At 37.8% G+C, this 24,491-nt stretch overlaps 1 protein-coding gene across 4 annotated transcripts in view; it reads left to right on the top strand.

Moving 5' to 3' along the window:
• mark1 (MAP/microtubule affinity-regulating kinase 1) overlaps positions 1–24,491 on the top strand; it is a 133,713-nt gene that overhangs the window by 94,596 nt on the left and 14,626 nt on the right. For 2 of the 4 annotated variants that reach the window (XM_055639714.1, XM_055639713.1), the window contains 11 exons: positions 246–311; positions 3,670–3,740; positions 9,791–9,847; positions 9,986–10,222; positions 12,469–12,588; positions 12,763–12,862; positions 13,166–13,278; positions 15,846–15,999; positions 18,609–18,802; positions 21,289–21,386; positions 24,282–24,428. In XM_055639714.1, coding sequence (XP_055495689.1) covers positions 246–311; positions 3,670–3,740; positions 9,791–9,847; positions 9,986–10,222; positions 12,469–12,588; positions 12,763–12,862; positions 13,166–13,278; positions 15,846–15,999; positions 18,609–18,802; positions 21,289–21,386; positions 24,282–24,428 — 1,357 coding nt within the window. The remainder of the gene's footprint in view (positions 1–245; positions 312–3,669; positions 3,741–9,790; positions 9,848–9,985; positions 10,223–12,468; positions 12,589–12,762; positions 12,863–13,165; positions 13,279–15,845; positions 16,000–18,608; positions 18,803–21,288; positions 21,387–24,281; positions 24,429–24,491) is intronic. The other 2 variants (XM_055639717.1, XM_055639715.1) reach the window with 1 other exon arrangement.

Raw genomic sequence — 24,491 nt, 5'->3', positions numbered from 1 at the left:
AAGTATCCTTGCAACAGGCAATATAAGGAAAACTCAAACCGCACTGTTGCACAGCTTAAGTGTTTAAATCTTTCAAATGGAATAATGACTTGAATGGGGAAGATGTGCATTTATGAACTTGTGCATTATGATGGTTTCTGATGTATAAATGCTAACCATGATCAGAATAATTTATCCCCACACGCTACTTTTTTTAATAATGATTTTATTAGTATTATTTATAGGCAACCTTTTTTCTCTCCTAGTGAAATTATTTGAAGTAATTGAAACTGAGAAGACACTGTATTTAATCATGGAGTATGCAAGTGGGGGTAAGTGAAGGCTTTGGCTGTTCCTTGTAATTGATGCAAAGTTTGTGGCTTTCACAAGAAGAGAATCTCTCTGAAATAACGGAGGCACAAGAGACTGCAGATGATGAATGCTGCAGGGGGTGAAAGTGAGAGCAGCTGGAGGCAAGCAGCTGGTCAGGCAGACAGCATCAGAGGGAAATGAACAGTCGATATTTCGAGTAGACCCTTTCGTGTTATCCAATAGAGAGCCAATGTTTTGGGTTAAGACTCTTTGCTTAGACTGATGTAGGGTCTTGACCCAAAATGTCTTCTGTCCATTTGCCCCCACAGCTGCTGTCTGGCTCATGGAATTCCTTAAGCTGCTCTCCATTTTTTTGTTCACTGAAATAATGTTGGAATCGCATCACTGACTCTTTTAAAGTGGTTAAGAAGGAACTGCAGATGCTGGAAAATCGAAGGTAGACAAAAATGCTGGAGAAACTCAGTGGGTGAGACAGCATCTATGGAGCGAAGGAAATAGGCGTCGTTAGTCTCAACCCGAAACGACGCCTATTTTCTTCGCTCAATAGATGCTGTCTCACCCATTGAGTTTCTCCAGCATTTTGTCTACCTCTTAAAGTGGCTGTTCAGTTAAATGCACTCTTAAAATTAAAGACAGTGTTTTGTCGCCATTGTTATTTATCTCTTCTAGTATTTATCTCTTCTGGGTTTTTTTAATTAAGATTTTGCTCCATTCTCCCTTTGTCTTCTGTGAGTCTCAAGTTCCTGAACAGCCTGGTTCCATTATAGCTGTTCAAGCACCCAAAAACATAGATTGATATCTATGTAAGCAATCCTTTCGAGGATGATGAGCTGTGGTTTTAGCTCAGTTGTAAAAAGACAAACCTAGAAAATTGGTACATTTGTACAGGGAACATGATCGGGAACAAAAGAGGAATAACTTAATCTCAACAATTGTATTAAATAAATAATTGAGATTAAGTTATTGCTTTTTTGTTCCCGATAAAGTTGTTCTTGGCCAATTAACTCCGCAGTGTTTGCACATTAACTACTTTAATCTTTACATTTTGAAGCACCTTGTATTTGTGCACTATTTGTTAAACTGAGAGTTGAAAGTTATATTTGTAGTCTAAAATCGTAATCTGTGGCAAATGTGAATAAGAGATGATAAATTAATGTGTGTCAAATTATCTTAACATTTTAAAGATAGTAGTTATAACTATAGTTTTCCTCGGATGAATACAGAACCATTTATCTATTACCAAAAGTACAATGCAGTAAATTTTTCTAGCAAATTCCTTTTGATCTATACCCCAGAAAATTGCAGGGTGAGATCATGTTTAAATAGTGTGACGGTTGAACTTCTAATGCCAGCAAAGTGTCTCTTACATCAAATCTCATCTAAAAATATCTGCAGGATAAAGCATTGGAATGCAGAAATGTTATACCGGATACATTAGACTGTCACAATATGTATTCTGTTTTTTTAAGCTTTGTCCCACTTAAATGTAGGTCTGTCACATTCTGCTCTTTCAAATTCTACTCCAGCTGTGAACCTCTGGATGTCTGGGTAATCCATAAATTCTTTCCATTCATCTTTGTGATCAGTCAGAAGACACACAATTCAAACAGGGAAACTGGTAATACACCTTTTCCTTGAATTGGATCATAACTTAAATTTTTGCACGAGAATAGACTAATTTATTCAAGAAATTGTAGAAGACATTCTGCATTTAATTGTAAGTGGTGTCTTCTTGAAATTACTAGTAATTTTGCTTTTGTGGGAGGGTTCATACAACATGATAACCTTGATCATTCTTCGTGGCTAATTAGTTGAAAATCTGTTGAGATTAATGTAACATAACTAATAAAAAGCTTTTAAAGTTTTCCTTAAATCGGTTGACCTTTTAAGTATTTGGAAGAATTGAAAGAAAACAATTCAGTTACCCTGCCATTCACATTTGATCTGCAGAATATTTATTAGATGCCACTTGTCATTTTGTTTCATGGAATTAAAAATAAATTGTCTAGCATTATTTTTGTCGTCACAAAATGCCTGAGTAACTCAGCAGGACAGGCAGCATCTCTGGAGAAAAGGAATGGTTGACGTTTCAGGTCGAGACCCTTCTTCAGACTGATGTCAGGGGAGTCGGTGGGACAAAGATGGAATGTTGTCGGAGACAGTAAGACTGGTGGGAGAACTGGGAAGCGAGAGGGGATGGAGAGAGAGGGAAAACAAGGGCTATTTGAAGTTAGAGAAGTCAATGTTCATACCGCTGGGGTTAAGCTACCCAAGCGAAATATAAGGCGCTGTTCCTACAATTTGCGCTGGACCTCACTCTGTCAATGGAGGAGGCCCAGTACAGAAAGGTCAGATTGGGAATGGGAGGGGGAGTTGAAGTGCTAAGCAACCGGGAGATCAGGTAGGTTAAGTCGGACTGAGCAGAGGTGTTCAGCGAAACGATCACCAAGCCTGGGCTTGGTCTCGCCAATGTACAGAAGTTGACACCTGGAACAGCAGATACAGTAGATGTGGTTGGAAGAGGTGCAAGTGAACCTCTGCCTCACCTGGAAAGACTGTTTGGGTCCTTGGGTCGGTTGAGGGTGGAGGTAAAGGGACAGGTGTTGCATCTCCTGCGGTTGCAGGGGAAGGTACCTGGGGAGGGAGTAGTTTTGGTGGGAAGGGACGAGTTGACCAGGGAGTTTTGGAGGGAACGGTCTCTGCAAAAAGCAGAAAGGGGTGGAGATGGGAAGATGTGGCCAGTAGTGGGGTCCCGTTGGAGGTGGCAAAAATGTTGGCAGATTATATGCTGTGATTTTTGTAGTGTTGCTAACTTGGTTGTATCTTGCCCACAGCCAATATAACTGAATAAAGCACCTGCGTTTTATTGTTTCTGAATTGTTAATGTATGATTCTAATCAAATGAAAGTGGATTTGTGTTATATTCTTCAGCCTTGTTTGCCAGTTGATCTGGTACTTAATTCAGAGGCTGTCCTGTCGAGTATCTCCAGTCTGCTTTCAAGTTTTTATTTTCATTATTTTAAATGGAGATGAGAACTTCCTTCCTTTGTACATTTAAAAAAAAAAATCATTATTATAGAGTTCAGAAAATATGGAATGTGATAAGGTTTGCAACAAAGATTTTGTGTTTGAAATTTGTCTTTGGCCACTGAACAATGAATCGAAATTTTGGAGGATTGTAGCTGCATACTCTATTGCATGTGTAATGCAAGCGATGAAGGATGTATTTCTACCACTTTGCTTTTCAAAGTTCATTTGAAAAGAGCTTTGAAAAGTGAACATTTGGGAAGAAGTGTAATATTAGATTGTGCATTCAGTAAACATGCTTCATTCTCCTTTTACATCCTTGCAATGTAGGAGAAGTTTTTGATTACTTAGTTGCACATGGAAGAATGAAAGAAAAAGAAGCAAGGGCAAAGTTTAGACAGGTGAGTTGGGTGCAATTACATAAGAATTTGGGTTTAATTCTCATGACATTCATTATAAATTGTTATAGATTGTTGCATATAAATATGTGAACTAAATTACCAGGTTTGAAAGAGTGATTTAAAGGAGAAAAGAAAGATAGGAATGGAAGGGGGAGGTTTAGCAGTTCCTCAGCACTGGTGCAGTTATATGGGCTGGAAACACACACTTGAGCAATGTAAAAACAAGGATGTGTAATTTGAGAATTGCACAACCCAGTGATTTATGGTAGTGAGTCAACGGATGCACTTGAACAGAACAACAAGTAATGGGATTGGATATCAGGATTTTGCATGACTACCAGATTGTAGATGTTAGAATGTGGAGGGCTGACCTGAAATGAATTGGAAAAGATGGGTCCAGGCACAATAATCACATGAATATGAAATTCAGCATCAGTCGATCTAAGAATGGACATGAGTCTGGTAATATTACAGATGTGGAATTATGCAGACTAATGGCAAAGATATGCAGTAGGATCTGGGAGTCGAGTGGGAAGCAAGAATGCAAACAAGTCCACTGAAACTTTTATCAAACATTTGTCTAGAAGGCAGATGATGTCATCGGTTAAAGCAGTGTGTCTGGCAGGAACGGTGGGTTTTGTCTTCTGATATGACTGAATGTTGTTAAATACTTCTAACTTGAGTAATGCTTTAGATGATGTAGTGGGGCGGGAGGTTCAATTAAAGATATTTAGTTTAGAGATACAGCGCGGAAACAGGCCCTTCGGGCCAGCAATCTCCGCACATTAACACTACCTTACACACACTTGGGACATAGAAACATAGAAATTAGGTGCAGGAGTAGGCCATTCGGCCCTTCGAGCCTGCACCGCCATTCAATATGATCATGGCTGATCATCCAACTCAGTATCCCATACCTGCCTTCTCTCCATACCCCCTGATCTCCTTAGCCACACGGGCCACATCTAACTCCCTCTTAAATATAGCCAACGAACTGGCCTCAACTACCCTCTGTGGCAGAGAGCTCCAGAGATTCACCACTCTCTGTGTGAAAATTTTTTACATTTATAACCAAGCGAATTAACCTACAAACCTATACGTCTTTGGAGTGTGAGGAAACTGAAGATCTCGGAGAAAGTCCACGCAGATCACGGGGAGAACGTACAAACTCCGTACAGACAGTACCCACAGTCAGGATCGAACCCGGCTCTCTGGTGCTGAAAAACAGTAGCTCTACAGCTGTGCCGCCCTAAGTCGCAGAGTTTAGGAAAAGTTGGACACTGATTTAGAGGGTAATTACACACTCGGGGACTTTGAAGAAGGAAAAATTGTTAGAGTTGAGGTTGTAGTTTGCAAGAACTAAAGGATCAGCCATTAATGTAGTGCAGGCTAGCTTCTTTGAGGAAGAGAGGAGCACGAACAGATTGGAAATCAATGTTAAGCCATTAAGCAAAATTTTGATGAGCTGTTTTGTGAGAACTGTGTTAATGGAACTAAAGTTGAGTCCTTTGAACAAGATATGCTTGGAAGAAGTGCAAGAAGTAAAATACAACAAGCAATGGGCAACATTCTTATACGTTTCCAACTTCTAAAACCACTGGGTTTGCTGAATTGCTTCCAACCAAAGTCATGCATGACATCCTAAGGTATTAAGGTCATAAGGAATAGTAGAATTAGGCCATTCTGGGATGTCAGGACTGTCTTATGAAGAAAGACTGGATAGACTTGGTTTATACTCTCTAGAATTTAGGAGATTGAGAGGGGATCTTATAGAAACTTACAAAATTCTTAAGGGGTTGGACAGGCTAGATGCAGGAAGATTGTTCCCGATGTTGGGGAAGTCCAGGACAAGGGGTCACAGCTTAAGAATAAGGGGGAAATCCTTTAAAACCGAGATGAGAAGAACTTTTTTCACACAGAGAGTGGTGAATCTCTGGAACTCTCTGCCACAGAGGGTAGTCGAGGCCAGTTCATTGGCTATATTTAAGAGGGAGTTAGATGTGGCCCTTGTGGCTAAGGGGATCAGAGGGTATGGAGAGAAGGCAGGTTCGGGATACTGAGTTGGATGATCAGCCATGATCATATTGAATGGCAGTGCAGGCTCGAAGGGCCGAATGGCCTACTCCTGCACCTAATTTCTATGTTTCTATGTTTCATGTCTACTGCCATTCAATCATGATTCTGTCTATCTCTCCCTCCTAACCCCATTCTCCTGCCTTCGCCCACTAACCTCTGACCTATACTAATCAAGAATCTATCTCTGCCTTAAAAATATTCACTGACTTGGCCTCCACAGCCTTCTGTGGCAAAGAATTACACAGATTCACCACCCTCTGACCAAAGATTGCCTCTGACTGCATCCTTTGTGATGCATTTCCCTCCTCTTCAATGCAAGCCCATCATGATTGGAAGAACCTCCTGCAATGTCTTTCCTCACTGCCCCAGCATAATCAAATACTCCCCACTTAATGCCACTTAGTTTCCCAATTTTAATCAGAGAATTTCAACCAATGCTTTCATATTATATTCTGGATTTATTCCATAAATCCCTCTGCTACTCTCCCTCCTCCTTAAGACATTTAATGCATTAAAAATATAACTGAACTTTTGGGACATTTGCCATAATATGTGGCTCAACACCAAATATCATTCATTATGCTCCTGTGGAACTTACTGGTAAGCAAGATGTCGGTCTTGCTAATAGTGCAGGTGTGTCTCTGTATGAATGAATGAATATTGTCACATGTGACTGTGACTTGTCATCTTCCTTGGTGAAATGCTACATGTTAAAGACATCATGCACAAAAGTTCTGTACATTTCCATGCATGCATGATATCACTCAGTTGTAACTCTTATTCCCTTCACTGAAAAAAATAATAGGGATTAGATGTTAGCACTCCAAGGTCATTAGGAATTGCCTTCAGTTTCATATCTAGAATTGTCATTGCTTCACTATAGTATGTTTAGATGAACAGATAATGCAAATGTAACTATCATTCAAACATTGCACTTAAAAATAGAAAACTTTCTTTTTAACCAAAATTGCAGTTGTGTGAAGCAGCTTGCCTTTGTGGTAGTACTATCATCTAACAAGTTGTAGCTACATACGCTGATGCCTCACTTTTTATTGAATATAAGTTACAGCAAGAGTAGGCCATGTGTCCTTGAAGCCTTCTCCAGCTTTGAGACAACCTGCTATTTTCAGGTATTATTTTCCTGTGTTATGTTGGATACAATGGATTTTTTGTTATTTACAGAAGGTCTGTGAAAGGGGGTGAGCGTAAAGTAGAGGAATGTAGTGTTCCTCTTTCAATAAAACTGCAATAAATTGTCTGGTCATTTATTGTTGTTTTTGACATCTGTGTATCATGTGCATGTGGTTTATCACAAAACAATACTACAAATACATTTCAAACATAATTCATTGGTTGTGAAGCATTTCAGTTGAAACAATTCAGTTCAAACAATTTCAGCAGAGCTGCATATTTAATATTTACTGAGGGATGTGTAATGCAAGTAGAAATCTGTTCAGCCGACCCTGCTCCAACATTCAGCATGGGAACAGGGCCTCTGACTCGACAAATAGGATGACCTCATATTTATCCATATTATTAAAAAATCTCCCATATACCTACCATTCCATCATTCTGCCAAAATCACTTTGGAACTTTTCTTCTTCCTCCTCAGGACACTCATCTTTATCCTGTCCACAGGATGCTATATTTAATTCCTACATCCAAATCAATGTATTGTGAATAGTTGGAGCACCAACAATGATCCTTCTGTTACTCTACTGACCACTGCTTGTAATTTTGAAAATTACCAATTCATTCCTTTGCTTCCTATCAGCCAGTCAGTTCTCTGTTAAATATAAGCACCTTATATTTAATCCCATCTGCTTTTATTTTGCACATTATTTTCATACATGGGCCTCATCAAAAGAATACTTTCTGAAAGTCCAAATATTTGACATTCACTGGTTTTCCCTTATTTATTCTGCTTGTCACATCCTCTCAAAACTCCAGTAGATTTGTTAAGCATGATTTATCTTCCACAAATCCATGGTGGCAACATCTGATCCTGTCATTCTTTTCCAAGTTCTCTGCTATTCCATATTTTATTATGAGCTCTACCTTTTTTCCTGCCACTAGTGTCAGGCTCAACTGGTATAAAATTCCCTGTTTTCTCTTTACCTGATTTTTTTTTTTTTTTTTTTTTTTTTTTTTTTTGCATCGCGATTATGTTAGATATCCTTCAATCATTGGAACTGTAGAGTCTGATGAATGTTGGAAAATGCCACTGATACATCCTCTTTATAGAGCCACTTCCTTAAGTACTATACAAATCAAACTGTTGTGCCTTGGGAATCTATTGGTCTTTAATCCAATTTCCTCGCATCATTTCCCTATTAATACATTTAATTTAGTTCCCCTTGCTGTGTTTCCCAATATTCCTGGGGTGTTATTTGTAACCTCCTTTATAAAGATATAATTTAATTAATTTGTGAAGACAGAAGTATGCCATTTCTTTATTCCCTATTACAAGTTCTCCTATTTCTGGGTGTAATAGACTCCTCATTTCTTTCACTAATATTTTTCTCCTTGCATCTCTGTGAAAGTCTTTATATCAGAGTTTTAAGTAATCTGTAAGCTTTGCTTTCATACTTTATTTTTTACCTTCCTAACCAATCATTGTGTTGAATTCTAAACGGCTCAAAAGCCTGCAAATTTTTCTGGAAAATAATATTCTGATTAAAATAATTATTTAAAAGTTCAGGTCAAATAATTGTGTTCAGAGTGTCATATGGCACAGAAACAGATCCTGTTAGCCCACCATGTCCACATTGACCTTCAATACCCATCTATACTAATTTGATTTACCAACACTAGATTCATAGTCCTCTATTCTTGGGTGATTGAAGTGCTTATCCAAATATTGTGATAGTACCTGCCTCTACTACTTTCACAGACAATGCGTTCCAGATGCAAACTTTTTATTGATGAAACTATTCCTGCACAGATGCCTTCTGAACCTCATACTCCTCACCTTAAACGTGTGGCCTCTGATCTTGGTCACCTCTGTCACGGGGCAAAACTAACATAGTGTCCACCAAATGTCATAATTTTCTATACCCCCCCCCCCCCAAGCTTCCTTTGGTCCAAGGAAAACACATCCAGTGTGTCCTCCAACTGAAACATTCAGCCCAGGCAAAATCCCCTCTACACCTTCTCCAGAGCAATCACATCATATGGTGTTGTGACCAGAATTGCACACTGTATTCCAGCAATGGCTTGACCAATGTTTTATCAAGTTATATCAAGACTTCCCTGCACTTGTTGTCTATGCCCTGGCTAAAAGTGCAAACATCCCCCTATGCCCCTTTCACCATTCTACCTATCTGCACCTTGGACTTGTACACCAAGGCTCCTCTGTTTCTCAATACTCCCTGGCCCTTGCCATTCACTGTGTATGCCCTTCCCTGAGTAGACTCCCCAAAATGCATCATTTGCTGATATGTATATAAAATGGCAGTTTTATAAATATCTACCAGCATTTATTTGCAACTGAAAATCTTTTAGTGCATTTTTAGTGACTAGTAGTTCCCATACATGAGAACAATTTACAAATGTGACTGAACAATCGATTTGTTTTAATTCATTGACATAAATGATAATCACAAATTCAAGTTTGCTCAATTTTTAGGTTTTGGCATATATTCAGGACTAGAAAAATGAAATTAAATGCTAATGTTCAACCAAACTTTCTCTTAAAGAGGTAAGAACTGCAGTGTACAGTTTTTTTCTGTCATACCATAGAAACAAATGAGATCATTCTTATTCCTTAAATTCAACATATTCATTCTACTTTACATCCTTCCCCTTTCATAGTCATTTTTTTCTCTGAATGAGTGAACTTGTGTTAATGTTATCAATCAGATGCATCACTAACTTTGATATTTAAGATAATGTATTGCTGCAGCTTCAATGAAATGACACTGGCATATGTGTGTTGAAAATGTTTCTGAATTGTTCTGATTTTTATTTTTCAGATTGTTTCCTCAGTAGAATACTGTCATCAGAAGTGTATTGTACATAGAGATCTTAAGGTACCTGATACTGAAAGGAATTTTCTGATTCTGTTGTATTTTTAACAGCTGCTTCAGTTTAAGGTTTTGTTCATTCATGAATTCATTGGTATTGTAAAAAATGACAAAGGTAATCATTCGACGCTTCCATTTTTTTAGGCAGAAAATTTGCTTCTCGATGCAGACATGAATATAAAAATAGCAGATTTTGGCTTTAGCAATGAATTTACAATTGGTAGCAAATTAGACACATTTTGTGGAAGTCCACCCTATGCAGCGCCAGAACTTTTCCAAGGAAAGAAGTACGATGGCCCAGAAGTGGATGTCTGGAGTCTCGGCGTCATCCTTTACACGTTAGTTAGTGGATCTTTACCTTTTGATGGCCAGAATTTAAAGGTAACTTGTGTCTCTCTTTTTTGTCTTTTACGTTGGATTGTATAAAATCTACAATACAGAATACCCTTACTTGTTATCAGCCATACTGACTTTATTGCTCTGTTTGAGCTCCCATCCTTCCACTTCTAATCTATTGTAATAGAATATTCTATTCCTTCCCCCTTCACATGCTTATCCTGATTTCCCCTTAAATCACCTGAACTATTCCGTCATTTCCATGTTCTTCTCTTTGGGTAACATTTCTTTTGAAAAGGTTATTCGATTACTCGATGACTGTCTCATATTGCCATCCCATCAGTTCGCTGTAATCCACAAGTGGATCCACCATATCAGCTCTTGTTAAACATGTCGCAGCTTGAGCACAACGTTGGTAAAGTCCCATGTTGCTAGATCTAAAACAGCTTTGTTTTAGCCTTTCGAAGGTACATGAAAATATAATATCATTGGAAGGCCCTCACTTTTCAGTTATTCCATTATCCCCTCCACCCCTCTTCCCCGTAATGATTGAGGATGTTTCTCTACTCTGACGTACCTCTTAAGATGAAGGATAAATTGAAAGTACCACTCTTCAGTTAATACCATTGTGATCAGACTGCCCTTGGCCTTGGCACTTCGTACAATCTTATGCGGTTCATGGTGTAGCATCACCTTTTGTTGCAAGTTACTTTGTATTTTAATGATCTATGTTTTTACTTGAGGTAATTTTGCTTACTGGCTTGGCAGCAGTCTTACTACTACAGTTACTTGCCGAGTAGAATATCATAAAATAGAGACATTGATTTTGAGTCCAATAATGTTTAAAATGTATTGATTTGGCATTTTTTTTAATTGGCACCAATGCAGAAAGCACTCTCGTAAAATGTCCTTTGGTGCTTGTGCACAAAATTTATAGGGCTTACATGGCACAAGTTTATTTCACTGACCTTGATGCTGGAGCCCACAACTACAGCTCCACCGTGCTCACAGTAAGTAAATGTGAGTAAGATTAAAAATATAATGGAGTGGTGTTTCATTTCATCAGTTTAATAAAATTAGTAAAATAAAATCAGCTCCCTATTTATCCCCGACTTCCCATTACATCCACCTAAAAAACAATGGATGCATTGGTACTACTTCTTGCATCATTGTGGAAGTTGACAATTTGATCATCTTTGCTTATTAATTTTCACCCCACTCTAGAATTTGCTTGAGCCATTTCTCTCCCTTCTCTGTCTCCATCTCAGGAGACAAATTATCCACTAAAATCTGCTATAAACTCGCTGTCTCCTACAGCCTCCTAAACTGCACTACTTCACATCCTTCTCTTAGATACCATTCTTGTTGCCCAGTTTCTCTGCCCCCACCAACCCTCCCCTTTTTCCTTTGACCCACCTCAGGTTCACATTTTTAAAAAAAATAAACATTTCCAATAGTCTCCTCTTGCTCTCCTCATCACCTACTGTCAACCCCCTTCCCCTCCTGGTTCCATCCACCCTGTACATGTAGATTGTATTCACTGACTCCCCCTCCACTATCTTGTTCTGGTTTTATCTGTTCTTCACCTCTCCCTAATGATTTCCATTATCACCTTACATCAGATTCTGGCATTGGCAGCCTTCACGTTACTGTTTATCACCTCCCATCTGTCTCCATCTTCACTCTTCCCCTACCTGGCTACATTCAAAAATGTGTCTCTGCCTTCTCTGTAACCCACTGACATCAGTCTTCCAACTCCCGCCCTGCCCTTCCTTACTGGCTACATCTGCCTGCCTGTCATCCAGCACCTCAATCCACCAATCATTTTCTGATTCCAATCTCACCCTCTCTCTCTCTCTCCACCTTATACAAGTTATCTTCCCTTTCCACTCTCATGCTGATGCAGGGTTTCAACCTGAAGCATCAACAGTTGTGCTCAACACCATGCCCTTCGTTTTTAATACAATGGCTTGACTTGGTAGCATACTAAAAACACTTTGAAAATGCTGGAATCCATTAGTAAAATAGTAACTGGTTACTTACAAAATTATGTTCAACCATTCAACACAATTTTATGCCAAGTAAATCATTTTGAGAAATCTAAACCTTTTAATTTTTTAACTAGTGGTGTAAATAGAAGGAAAATAAATCGACGGGTTATTCGGTTTAAAGGCATTCTTTGATTCTTGTCTCAGTAAATTCAGTACTTTTTGACCCAAACATTTGAGGACTTAATTCTGTCTCATGGTCCAGGAAAGGTGCTATGATTTTTATTTGTTCCCTCCCTCCAGGAATTAAGGGAAAGGGTGCTGCGAGGAAAATACCGTATTCCTTTTTATATGTCAACCGACTGTGAAAACCTGCTCAAAAAACTTCTGGTATTAAATCCTGCCAAACGGGGCAGTTTGGAAGTAAGTGAGACCCTTTAGAATTTGTGAAGCTTACATTTTTGTTAATGGTTAATGTGGTTTTTAATTACTAATTTTTCCACTTTTACTCCAAAAATTATTTATATCGTTTTTGAAAGTTAATAAAGTTTACCGCTGGCAAACTTACTTAAATGTCGAGATTTTTTTTGGAAACAGCAAATTATGAAGGATCGATGGATGAATGTTGGTTTTGAGGAGGAGGAATTGAAACCATACGGTGAACCAGAACCTGACTATAGTGATTCCAATAGAATAGGTAAATCTTTTAATATTGCTTGAATGATGGGGGTTTGGTCTGCTGATCAATTGAAGTGAATTACAATTGTAACAATTACTGTCCTTGGTTTATATTCACTTTTTCTATAATAAACACATTGAAAATCAGTAAAAAGGTCTTACTATTTGTTCATTGTAATATGTTGTAGGATTTCCTCAGGCTTAGAATGAGCACAGAGATTTAATTTGCTGCAGACATGTGGTTATGATGAGAATATTGCTTTGAGTGTGTTTAAACAAAATATATATTTTTAGATTGTAATTTTTGTTTTGATATTTACAGAAACTATGATTACGATGGGCTTCCCAAGAGATGAAATTACTCAGTCCCTTGTGGGACAGAAGTATGATGAAGTCATGGCCTGTTATCTATTATTAGGCAGGAAACCTCCAGAGGTAAGTTTCATAATAAATTATTACCAAGCCAGAAATAGGTCTGCGTAATGCAGATTATGGGGATATACACATGCATGGATTTTCTCCATTGCTGCCCTTGAACAGTGCAACAGTGGTTTCCCTATTGAAAGGGCTGCTGCATTGTTTCATCTCCTGTGTATCACTATATAAAACTGATCAGCATTTTGACTTTCCACTGGACTAGAACCTATCTTAAAAAGCAATAGTTTTTTCTATCCTTTACTCTATATAAATATTATTTTTTTTTTTAAATATTTTTATTAGAAGCAATGTACAATAATATAAAGCATGGATAACATAATACATTTCATGTACAACTTCTTGTTTTAAATTTAGTAGTAAAAAAAGTAACAAAAGCAAAAAAAAGAGAAAAGAGAATGTTAAATAAAGTAGTGATATTGATAGTTCATGAAAAAATAGAGAGAAAGAGCCCATAAAAAAGTAAAGCCCGGGAGAAAAAACAAAAGTGAGAGATGGAACAAAAAAAAAGGATAGAGAAGAAGAAAAAAAAATTAAATAACAAAATTAAAAGGGATATACCTGCTTCGTATCTTTACACACCCCTCACCCGGTTCTGAAAGTTAATTTCTAAGGTAATGTTGCACCATATGCTTATAATGTCGATAAAGGGAGACCAAATCTTTAAGAATTGCTTGAATGATGGGGGTTTGGTCTGCTGATCAACTGAAGTGAATTACAATTGTAACAATTACTGTCCTTGGTTTATATTCACTTTTTCTATAATAAACACATTGAACATGAGTAAAAAGGTCTTACTATTTGTTCATTGTAATATGTTTAAGAATTGGTCTGATTTACCTGATGGAATATTTTTTTAAATGGCATAATTTCCAGCTTCAAAATATTTAGGCTGAGAAAATTAATTGAGAATTGTATTGTTCTGTTTCAGTACACAAGACAAAACTCTCTTGACTCCAGTAACAAAGGAAAAAGCGCTCTTCAGTTTTGTTCTGTCATTCAATAAAATAATTGGTTGTTACTATCATTCGTTCTGGGGTTTTAAATTAATATTTGCCCTTGGGCTAATTGCTATTTGTAGGGAAGAGCTCAACATAAATAGCACCACTTGCATATGTCTCCTAACATCAACCTGACAGTTCTGGTGACCCTTGCGTCAGTGATAGAGACATTGTTGGATAGATTCTGAAGGACAAGATTTACGTTCACATGGAAAGGCAGGGACTGATTCAGAGGAGTCAGCAGGGTTTTATGCAGCGGAGATCATGCCTCACAATCTAAGTTTTTTGAAGAGATAACTTAGAAAGCTGATGAAGGCAGGACATGACTTGCATGTAAGGCTTCAACAAGGTGCTGCACGGTAGGCTGGTCCAATGGGTTCAGGCTCAAAGAAACCTAAGCGTGTTAGCAAACTCATCCAAAATACGCGTGGCGACAGGCAGTAGAGGTTAAGAGTGAATATGTTTTGTTTTTTTACAGAAAGCCTGCCACAAGTATATTACAGGGATTGGTCTTGTTTTTAATATGTATAATATAATATTGGGCAGTACAGTGGCACACCTGTAGAGTTGCTGCCATACAGTGCCAGAGACCCGGGTTTGATCGTGGGTGTGCTGTCTGTCTGGAGTTTATACGTTCTCCCTGTGACCACTAGGGTTTTCTCCCAGTGCTCAGGTTTCCTCCCACACTCCAGACACACAGGTTTGTAGGTTAATTGGCGTCTGTAAATTTTAAATTGTTCCCAGTGGGTAGGATAGTGCTAGAGTACAGAGTGATCGCTGGTTGCTGTGGACACAGTGGAGAATTAAAGTGGCCAGTGAAGGAATGGTGGGGTAGTCCTGCCCACCGAACACTGATGCCCCGCAAAACTCACTCAATATGCATTTGGTTTCTCCAGTGTGTAGGAGACCATATTGGAGTGAAATCTGCATTAGCAGTAGGGCAATAGAGTGAAGAAAACATTTTCGATGTTGCAAGTGAAAAATACAAAGCTGGAATAGTGGTTTATATGATATTGTTCAATTCAGTGTTGAGTCTGGTTGGTTCAATGCTGACTGGGATGATAAGGAGTTGTTGGGCATTGTTGAGACAGTGCAAGAAGCCAATTAGAGGATAGTTGGAGTGGGCTGAAGAATCGATCTGACAATTCAACGGTGAACAGTGGTACTGTTTTCGATATAAATGATCACATAACTTTTTTTGAGACAAAGCAGGGGAAAGTTTCAAATATTATCAACATTTGTTACACTAAAACATGTTTTGAGATAGATTGGTAATCTATCTCATTTCTATTTGTGTATCCTTTATTTTCACAACTTGTTCTGCAATTATTTGTCCTTCATATGTGCAGTGAGGACACTTGCAGCAATTTTTCATTGATGAAAACTCCACAATCCACACTATTTGGGAAGTATTGACCCATGCGTTTAAAATTAACGTCAGATTGCTTGGAATGATGGAAACAGTGAAGATTTAATGATAAATGTTTTATCTTAATACAGTGAAAACAAATAAAGATTTAAGGTTTCAAAACTTATTTTTAACAACATTTCTGTTCCAACTTCCAGTTTGAAGGCAGCGAATCTGTATCCAGTAGTAACCTGTGTCAAAGGTCGCGACCCAATAGCGATCTCAACAACAGCTCCACGCAGTCCCCTGCACATTCGAAGGTCCAGCGCAGTACATCAGCGAATCAGAAACAACGACGGTTTAGTGATCATGGTGAGGATGACATTCAAACATGTAATGTAACATGGCACATTTCAACTTTGAGTGTGCGGCACCTTAGTGTGCTGTTCTGGAGCAAACCTTAATTTCATCCAGTTATTTGTTTCAGAGTATTTTGCATTCTTAATCGACTAAGTTCATCATTTTTGGTTGTGTATTCAAATTTGACAGTTGAAGTTTTTCCTCTTGCAATGCTTTTCCAAAATAATTCCTTCACCATCTATCAGTTCCTGCTGGATTGCAGATGTGGAACTTCTAATTTTAATTGAATCACTACAGCCTGATAAAACTTAATTACCAGTAATATTTACTCTCTGTGAGGCATTAATTTTTGAACAATAATGTTTCTCTTGCAGGCTTTATTAACCCACGTCACTAACAGATAAAAACCCAAATTGGTTCAAACTTTAGTGTTCCATTCGACCACTTGTTCATATCTGATTACACATAATTTAAATTTGTAGACAGTATATTGTCTCTCCCTGTGTTGCTAGACATTTACCTGAAGTTTTAATTGAATATTTGTATCATGGAATGTTGTTTAGGAAGGATATTTAATTGTTAAATAATTGAAATTAAATAACATCCTTTTTAAAAAATAAGAAAATAAAAAAAAATGTATGTAGTTGGGGGGGAATCAAATGGGAATAAATATACAGATACTCTCCGATTTATGATGCTTCGACTTGCAATATTTTGACTTTACGATGGTGCAAATGCTGGGCAACGGCAGCGAGCCGCAGCTCACTTCCAGTCGCTTGATCAAATTGTATTAAATGTATTTTCAACTAAGGATATTTGCGATTTACGATGGGTTTATCGGAACGTAACCCCATCGTAGGTCGAGGAGCAGCTGTAAATGAACATTCTTATCAGATTAGATTGCATTATTTTGTTAAGATTTTGTTTTGCAAACAAGATTTGGGTGTTAGAAGTAAATTTTAGGATAATAGATTTTAAAACCATTTCTTTCAAGCAAAAAATTAGAAATCTGAAATGCACAACAATCCCAATTCAGCATCTAATAGAGATTCTGGTTAAATAAACCATACAAGAAGAACGTGAATGTTTATTTTTCCAGAAGCTAGTTGGCTTGCTGTTACACATTCCCATTTTGATAGTATTTGCAAAGTTCATGCTTTCATGATTTATTCTTTATATGTTTTATTTTTAATGTGGCTGGAAATCTACTAATTGTTTTGTTCTTTAAAGGGTTTAAGCATTTATAGGTGCTGGTTGGTCATTATAAAGTTGCTGGAGAAATCTTTATAACACTCAGTTTCTAAGGGAATATTTTCTATGACACATTAATTCAATTTTAAAAATTCCAGCCATATGTTTAGTCTGTTAAACAAAAAGCATGTGCTTTATTTTTATTACAGACTAATTAACTCTAATCTTTATCAGCTATCTTATGTCTGTCATATTTCTAAATGTAAATTGCAAGAGGTATTACATCAGTCAATTGGTTATTGTGATTTATTCTTATTTTTATTCAAAATTAATATACTTAAATTGGAATAAAGACAAAAGCAATACAGCAATTACACCCCATCTGTGTGTTTTCGCTTTGAGAGGCCTAGAGAGGATGTGGAAAGGATGTTCCCTGCAATGGGAGAATCTTGGACCGGGGGGCACAGTCTCAGAATACCTATCGAATGGAGATGAGGATGAATTTCTTTACTCAGAGGGTGGTGAATCTGGAATTAATTGCCACAAATGGCTGTGGATGCCAAGTCATTGGGTATTTTTGAAACGGAGATTAGTAAGGGCATCAAAGGTATAGGGAGAAGGCAGGAGAATGGGATTGAGAGCAAAAAATAGACAAGCCAGGATTGAAAAGCTGAGCAGACTTGATGGGCCAAATGGCCTAATTCTGCTCCTATGTCTTATGATCTTATAAAGAAATCAACGAAATAAATAAATAAAGGCAAATAAATAAGTAAATTAATAACAAAGTGAAAAGATGACAAAATATGAAATTTCAAAAGCACCTTTGGACAATAGAGAGCAGTAAAACAGCTGTTGGGTGAAGGACAGGATAATACACCTGGTGAAAGCTTATTGTTTATGAAGTATTTTAAATAATTGATCTTTGGCCTTTTGTGTGTTTCTGATTTTCATGATTGAATCAAACTTTAGACACATCATTAGTTTGTGACTAGTTCCTCTGACTCATACATAAAGCATCAGTTCACAAGAACAAAAAGAGAAAGCTTTAGTCAGACGAAAAAATAATTGAGTAGTACATTTTTAGGTCAATTATTATAACAGTTAAAAGCTTTATAAAGATTCTAAATATAAGATGCCTTTATCACAGTTTGGCTGTTCAATATATTTATCTGCCCATCATCTGTTTTCTATGGTAATTTTTTTTTAATTTGAGGTGAAATCGAGAGATCCTGTGAAATTGGCTCTTGCAATGTTTACCTTCCACGGCTAACTCATCCCTTCATAATGGTGCTTATTATGCTTGCTATCGGTTGTCCAGTCATATTCACTTGCTTGAGCTTTAAAATATTTCGGCTTTAAAAAAAAAAACTTGGAATTTTACACAATTGCAGTTTAACTAATTTTTGTTGCCGTATTTTCCGGTTTTACAGCTGGTCCATCAATCTCATCTGCTGTGTCATACACCAAACGACCTCAAGCAAACAGCGTAGAAAGTGACCAGAAGGAAGAGTGGGACAAAGACATTGCTCGCAAATTAAGTAGCACCACTGTAGGTTCCAAGGGGGATGTCCCTGCCAGCCCACTTTCAGGTCTAGAAAGGAAGAAATCCTCAACAGGGCCCAATGTAAGCAGCAAATTAATTTGATTGAGTTGTTTGTTGCATTTCTTTGTTCCAAGCAGCTTTGCCTTTCTAATGCTGTTAATGAACAAATCGTGCACTGTTAATTAAAACAGATGTCTAGGTGTGAAATGAATGCAAAATTCCTCTTTCCCTCCTGTTCACTGTGTGTTTATAATAGGGGTGTAGTCTATTGGGAGAAATTCTTGGACTTGTATCATGTTCACTGCTTTCTACCCCTCTCAATGTTATTGTCACATTATTTGAAATGATGGCGCTGATGTTCATACTTAATATCCAGTCAACAGGTAACAAACGTTAGCCTCCACAGTTGAAGACCATTTACAGTTCTGCAGAAAAGCTCATGTACAGACTGAAAGTAATAAGCATGTGCTATACATGAGAAGTTTTATTCTGGTAATTTTCTGCTCAATAGTGCAGAGTGAGAATGGGATAAATGCAGGTCACCCAGAATGAAAGGTTAATGAAAGTTCCAGGTATAAGTTTAATATTAGCTGGAACGTAACTAATACAGTGGCCTCCATTATGTTTGGGACAAAGACCCATCATTTATTTATTTGCCTCTGTACACCACAATTTGAAATATGTAACAGAAAAAAATCACATGTGGTTAAAGTGCGCATTGTCAGATTTTAATAAAGGCCATTTTTATACTTTTTGGTTTCACCATGTAGAAATTGCAGCAGTTTTTATACATAGTCCCCCCCATTTCAGGGCACCATAATGTTTGGGATGCAGCAATCTCATGTAAATGAAAGTGTTTAGTATTTTGTTGCATATCCTTTGCATGCATTGACTGCTTGAAGTCTGTGATTCATGGACATCACCACTTGCTGGGTGTCTTCTCTGGTGATGCTCTGCCAGGCCTGTATTGCAGCCATCTTTAGTTTATGTTTGTTTTGGGGGCTAGTCCCCTTCAGTGTTCTCTTCAGCATATAAAAGGCATGCTCAATTGGGTTCAGATTGGGTGATTGACTTGGCCACTCAAGAATTACCATTTTTTAGCTTTGAAAAACTCCTTTCTTGCTTTAGCAGTATGTTTTGGATCATTGTCTTGCTGTAGAATAAACCACCGGCCAATGTGTTTTGAGGCATTTGTTTGAACTTGAGTAGATAGGATGTGTCTATACACTTCAGAATTCATTATGCTACTACCATCAGCAGATGTATGACCAATGAAGATAAGTGAGCCAGTACCTTCAGCAGCCATACGTGCCCAGCCATAACACACCTACCACCATTTTTCACAGATGAGGTGGTATGCTTTGGATCTTTGGCAATTCCTTCTCTCCTCCATACCTTGCTCTTGCCATCACTCTAATATAAGCTAATCTTCATCTCGTCTGTCCACAAGACCTTTTTCCAGAACTGTGGTTGCTCTTTTAAGTACTTCTTGGCAAACTGTAACCTGGCCATCCTATTTTTGCGGCTAACCAGTGGTTTGCATCTTGCAGTGTAGCCTCTGTATTTCTGTTCATTAAGTCTTCTGCGGACAGTTGTCATTGACAAATCCACACCTGACTCCTGAAGAGTGTTTCTGATCTGTCGGACAGGTGCTTGGGAATGTTTCTTTATTATAGAGAGAATTCTTCTGTCATCAGCTGTGGAGGTCTTCCTTGGCCTGCCAGTCTCTTTGTGATCAGTAAGCCCACCTGTGCTCTCATTCTTCTTAATGATGTTCCAAACAGTTGATTTTGGTAAGCCTAATGTTTGGCTGATGTCTCTAACAGTTTTATTCTTGTTTCTCAGTCTCATAATGGCTTCTTTAACTTTCATTGGCACAACTTTGGTCCTCATGTTGATAAACAGCAATAAAAGTTTCCAAAGGTGATGAGAAGAGCTCTCTTGTACCTGCATTAAGGAGGCATTTAAACACACCTGAGAAATTACAAATGCCTGTGAAGCCATGTGTCCCAAATATTTTGGAGCCCTGAAATGGGGGGACTATGTATAAGCACAGCTGTAATTTCTACATGGTGAAACCAAAATGTATTAAAATGGACTTTAATGAAATCTGACAATGTGCCCTGTAACCACATGTGAGTTTTTCTATTACACATCTCAAATTGTGGAGTACAGGCAAATAAATAAATGATGGGCCTTTGTCCCAAACATTATGGAAGGCTCTGTAAGTGGATTTTACTTGGAATTGATGTGAGGTACCAAAGTGAAAGAGTCCTTAAATGAGCCTTTTTATTTTGACAAAAATAGAATGTTACTTATGTAAAGTAGTAAATATAACCAATAATCAAGCATATTTAGTAGCTAGAACAAAATTATAAAACGTGACTGTTAGTCTAATAGCTGTATTGATTATTTATTTCTAAGCACTTTTATTATGTACAATATCTGGAAAATTATGAAAATGGTGACATTTCTGTTACATTTAAAATTGTAAAAATCTGAATCTAAATTTCTGAATATTTTTGTGAAACTGTGCCTATCTGATAATACTTCATTTCTTATGTCAGAACAACATGGTTCCTGGTATGACGAGAAGAAACACTTATGTATGTGAACGATCCACTGGAGATCGATATTCTGCTGTGCAGAATGGAAAAGACAGCAGGTGAGAATCCATAACAAAACAATATTGTCAGATCTCGGTGATTTTCTCAAAATTAAAGCAAGTATGGAGCTATAAAGAGCTAATAAAAATCATAACGAGTGTAGCAGTTATGCATTAATCAAAAATAAATTAGCGCAAAATGTGTACTTTGGGAAACAAAAGCAGATATTCAACTGAACAAGGCCATTATTGGAATGTACACGGTAAGTAACATATTAAATTTGAAGAAGATCCTGTAAGGAATAATGTTGATGAGATAAAAATTGTTTAGAGTCTACTTATGTTGGCAATAGGTGATTAAGAATCAAGAGCAATATTTTTCCATACACAAATTAAAGTGTTATTAAATACCACCAATATTTGTTCCATAAAACTGATCTAATTCTCATATTTACTTATTTATTTTGCTTTTAATTTGTTTTCTAAATGTTTAAATGATGCCTGTGTTTGTTCATTGGAGGAAATAATTTGGTGCTAATATTATTATAATTTTAACTCTTCCCATCTTTGACAGCATATGAGAATGTGTTTGGGCAATGCTATAAAGTTAGAATGAGATTCAAATCCATATTAATCACAAAATGGAGCAGAAGATAAACTTGGACATTCATAATGGCATAGTGCAATGCAAAATGCACGATTTGGTGTTATATTGAGACAACAAGGATGTTAAATTTCATTTTGTTTAGCTCTCGTCTTTTAATGCAAAATAAATTAGCATTCTGCACAGCTAACAGAAATGTAACCATTAGGAAATGATGTGCACTGGCGTGCTGGGAAGAGATAGACTAGATGAGATGCCATCAGAAAAGAAAGGTTGCAGTTGAAAACATGAATGATAATTAATTGGGGACAGTCAGCACATTAATAATATTGAGAACTCCATTTTTTTTTTCAAATAAAATAATAACTGCATAAAAGAAAGAGAATTGATGTTCTGTTTGCCGATTTTCTTTGGGCATTTGCTGGCACATAGCTGATAAAGTTAAGATCCTAGTTTTTAAAAAAATTACCTCATGGTAAAGATTTTGCATAAAGGAGAGCAAGTGCATGCTGTTGATAGAATGCGTCTTGAATTACCTGAATGTAAATAGTAGTTTCCATGGCAATCTATTATTGCCAGGGATCTTCTATTATAAATAGGCTCAGTTTCAAAACTTGCAATAACGGGATAACTTGGCAGGGTAGTACAGGTGCACAACCTTTTATCCGAAAGCCTTGGGACCAGACACTTGTCGGATTTCGGACATTTTCGGATTTCCGAATGGAAGATTTTTAGTGTAGATTAGGTAGGTAGCGCGGGCGGCTTGAAAAGTCTGTAGCGACTGCCTCCTCCCCGGAGACCGGGGAATCATTGTAAATCTTGCATAAATGTTATTGTTTGGAGGGATTTTATATTAAGGGGTAAACTTTAGACTGGTCGGCGAGTTTCAAAAACTTGCGAGGCAAATAACGGCAGCCCCAGCTCCGCGAACTTGGCAGGGAGCTTAGTAAGTTTGGTCAGATAACGCCGCTGACTCAGATGTGGAGCTGGGGGCGTCTGTGTTTTTGGAGCGCCCTCATGGGTAGAGTTGCCGGGTCGGAGCAGAGGCGATTGAGTTACAGCGCTGCGGAGCTCTTGCCCCGGTGAGACCGCTGAAAGATTTTAAAGTTTACAATTTTGTGGGGGTTTAAGTGTCTCCCCGGTCTGCGGGGAGGAGGCAGCCGCGACAGTAGTACAGACCTGGGTTGACCGTGGGTCGTTTCGGGTCAAGTTTGGCGCCAAACGTGAGCTTTGGTGCGCAGACGACATCCTGGAAAAAATGGCCGGTTTTCGGAGTTTTTCGGTTTCCGGAACACCGGATAAAAGGTTGTGCACCTGTAGTTTGGTCAGATAACTGTCAGATGAGGACTGTGTTTGCATGAGAGAGGGTGCAGAGGCGATTGATTAGGATCTTGCCTGAGATGAAAGATTTCAATTTTGTGGGGGATGTAGATGGGCTATTTATTTTCCTTGGAATGGAAGAGACTGACAGAGATGTAGGTAAGGAACAAAGACAGGGTAGATGGTAGTCAACATGTCGGCACTGACTGGTCTAATATTAGAGGACATGCGTTCCGATAAGAGTTTTAGAGGGAATCTGAGGAAGAAATCTGTCACCCAGTGGATAGATGGAATTTGGAATGCCCAACCTTAATAGATGGTAGAGGTCGATGGTCTCTCAACATTTAAAAAGTACCAAAATAAGCATTTGGTTCTGTGAAACATAGAAGGCAACAGACCAAAGGTGGGTACATTGGATTAGTTTAAAACTTTGATGGTCAACATGGGCTTGATATGCCAAAGCACCCGATTCACTGTTGCATGGCTGTATGAAAATTAACCAGAGAATTATAAAATGTTTCGTATGTAGAGAAAATATTTTTTGCATTAAATGTTAACATTTTGAAGATGCAGATAAATGGAGGTTACGTAAAGGCAACCATTTAGGATTGCCCTTAGTTTCCATACTGTATGACCCTTTACAGCGCCTTTTAGTATAATGTAGATAATGGTTAGAAACAAGAGTTTTTTAAAGCACCAAATGTGTAATTGGCCCATTTAAAATACAGGTATAAGCGAAATGTCTTTCTAGAAATGAGATAAAATTAAAATGTGTTACATCATGTTTCAGTGCCCACATTTTGATAGAATATATAGTTTATGCTGTAGGTTACTAAACAAATCAATCTCGGTCCACTACTCTTATCCTTGTGTAGGGCTTTTGTTGGGACCATGGGTAGTATGTACGAGGACCACAGAGTATGTTTTTTTTTTTAATTTCTTGACCCGGGTATTTTCTGTTCCATTTTGGCCTCTATCTGTCTTTTGCCTAAACCCATAAACCTAATTGAAATGTCTGCTTGTGCAAGCAGTACTTCCACATCCATCGCAAGTCCTGCAGGATCTTCTGGGCTACCTTCAGCACGGCCTCGACACCAGAAATCAATGTCAGCTTCTGGTCATCCAATTAAGGTCACTTTGCCTTCCATAGAAGATGGGAGTGAAGGTTATCGGCCCAGGTAAATATTTACAAGATTCCAAACATAGAACATTCCAGCAAAATGAGAAACTAACTTAAGAAA

The sequence above is a fragment of the Leucoraja erinacea genome, chromosome 8 (genome assembly GCF_028641065.1).
Source record: "Leucoraja erinacea ecotype New England chromosome 8, Leri_hhj_1, whole genome shotgun sequence".
In the NCBI taxonomy this organism is placed as follows: domain Eukaryota; kingdom Metazoa; phylum Chordata; class Chondrichthyes; order Rajiformes; family Rajidae; genus Leucoraja; species Leucoraja erinaceus.
The sequence above is the reverse complement of the archived record's forward strand: the minus strand, read 5'-3'. Positions and strand labels throughout refer to the sequence as shown.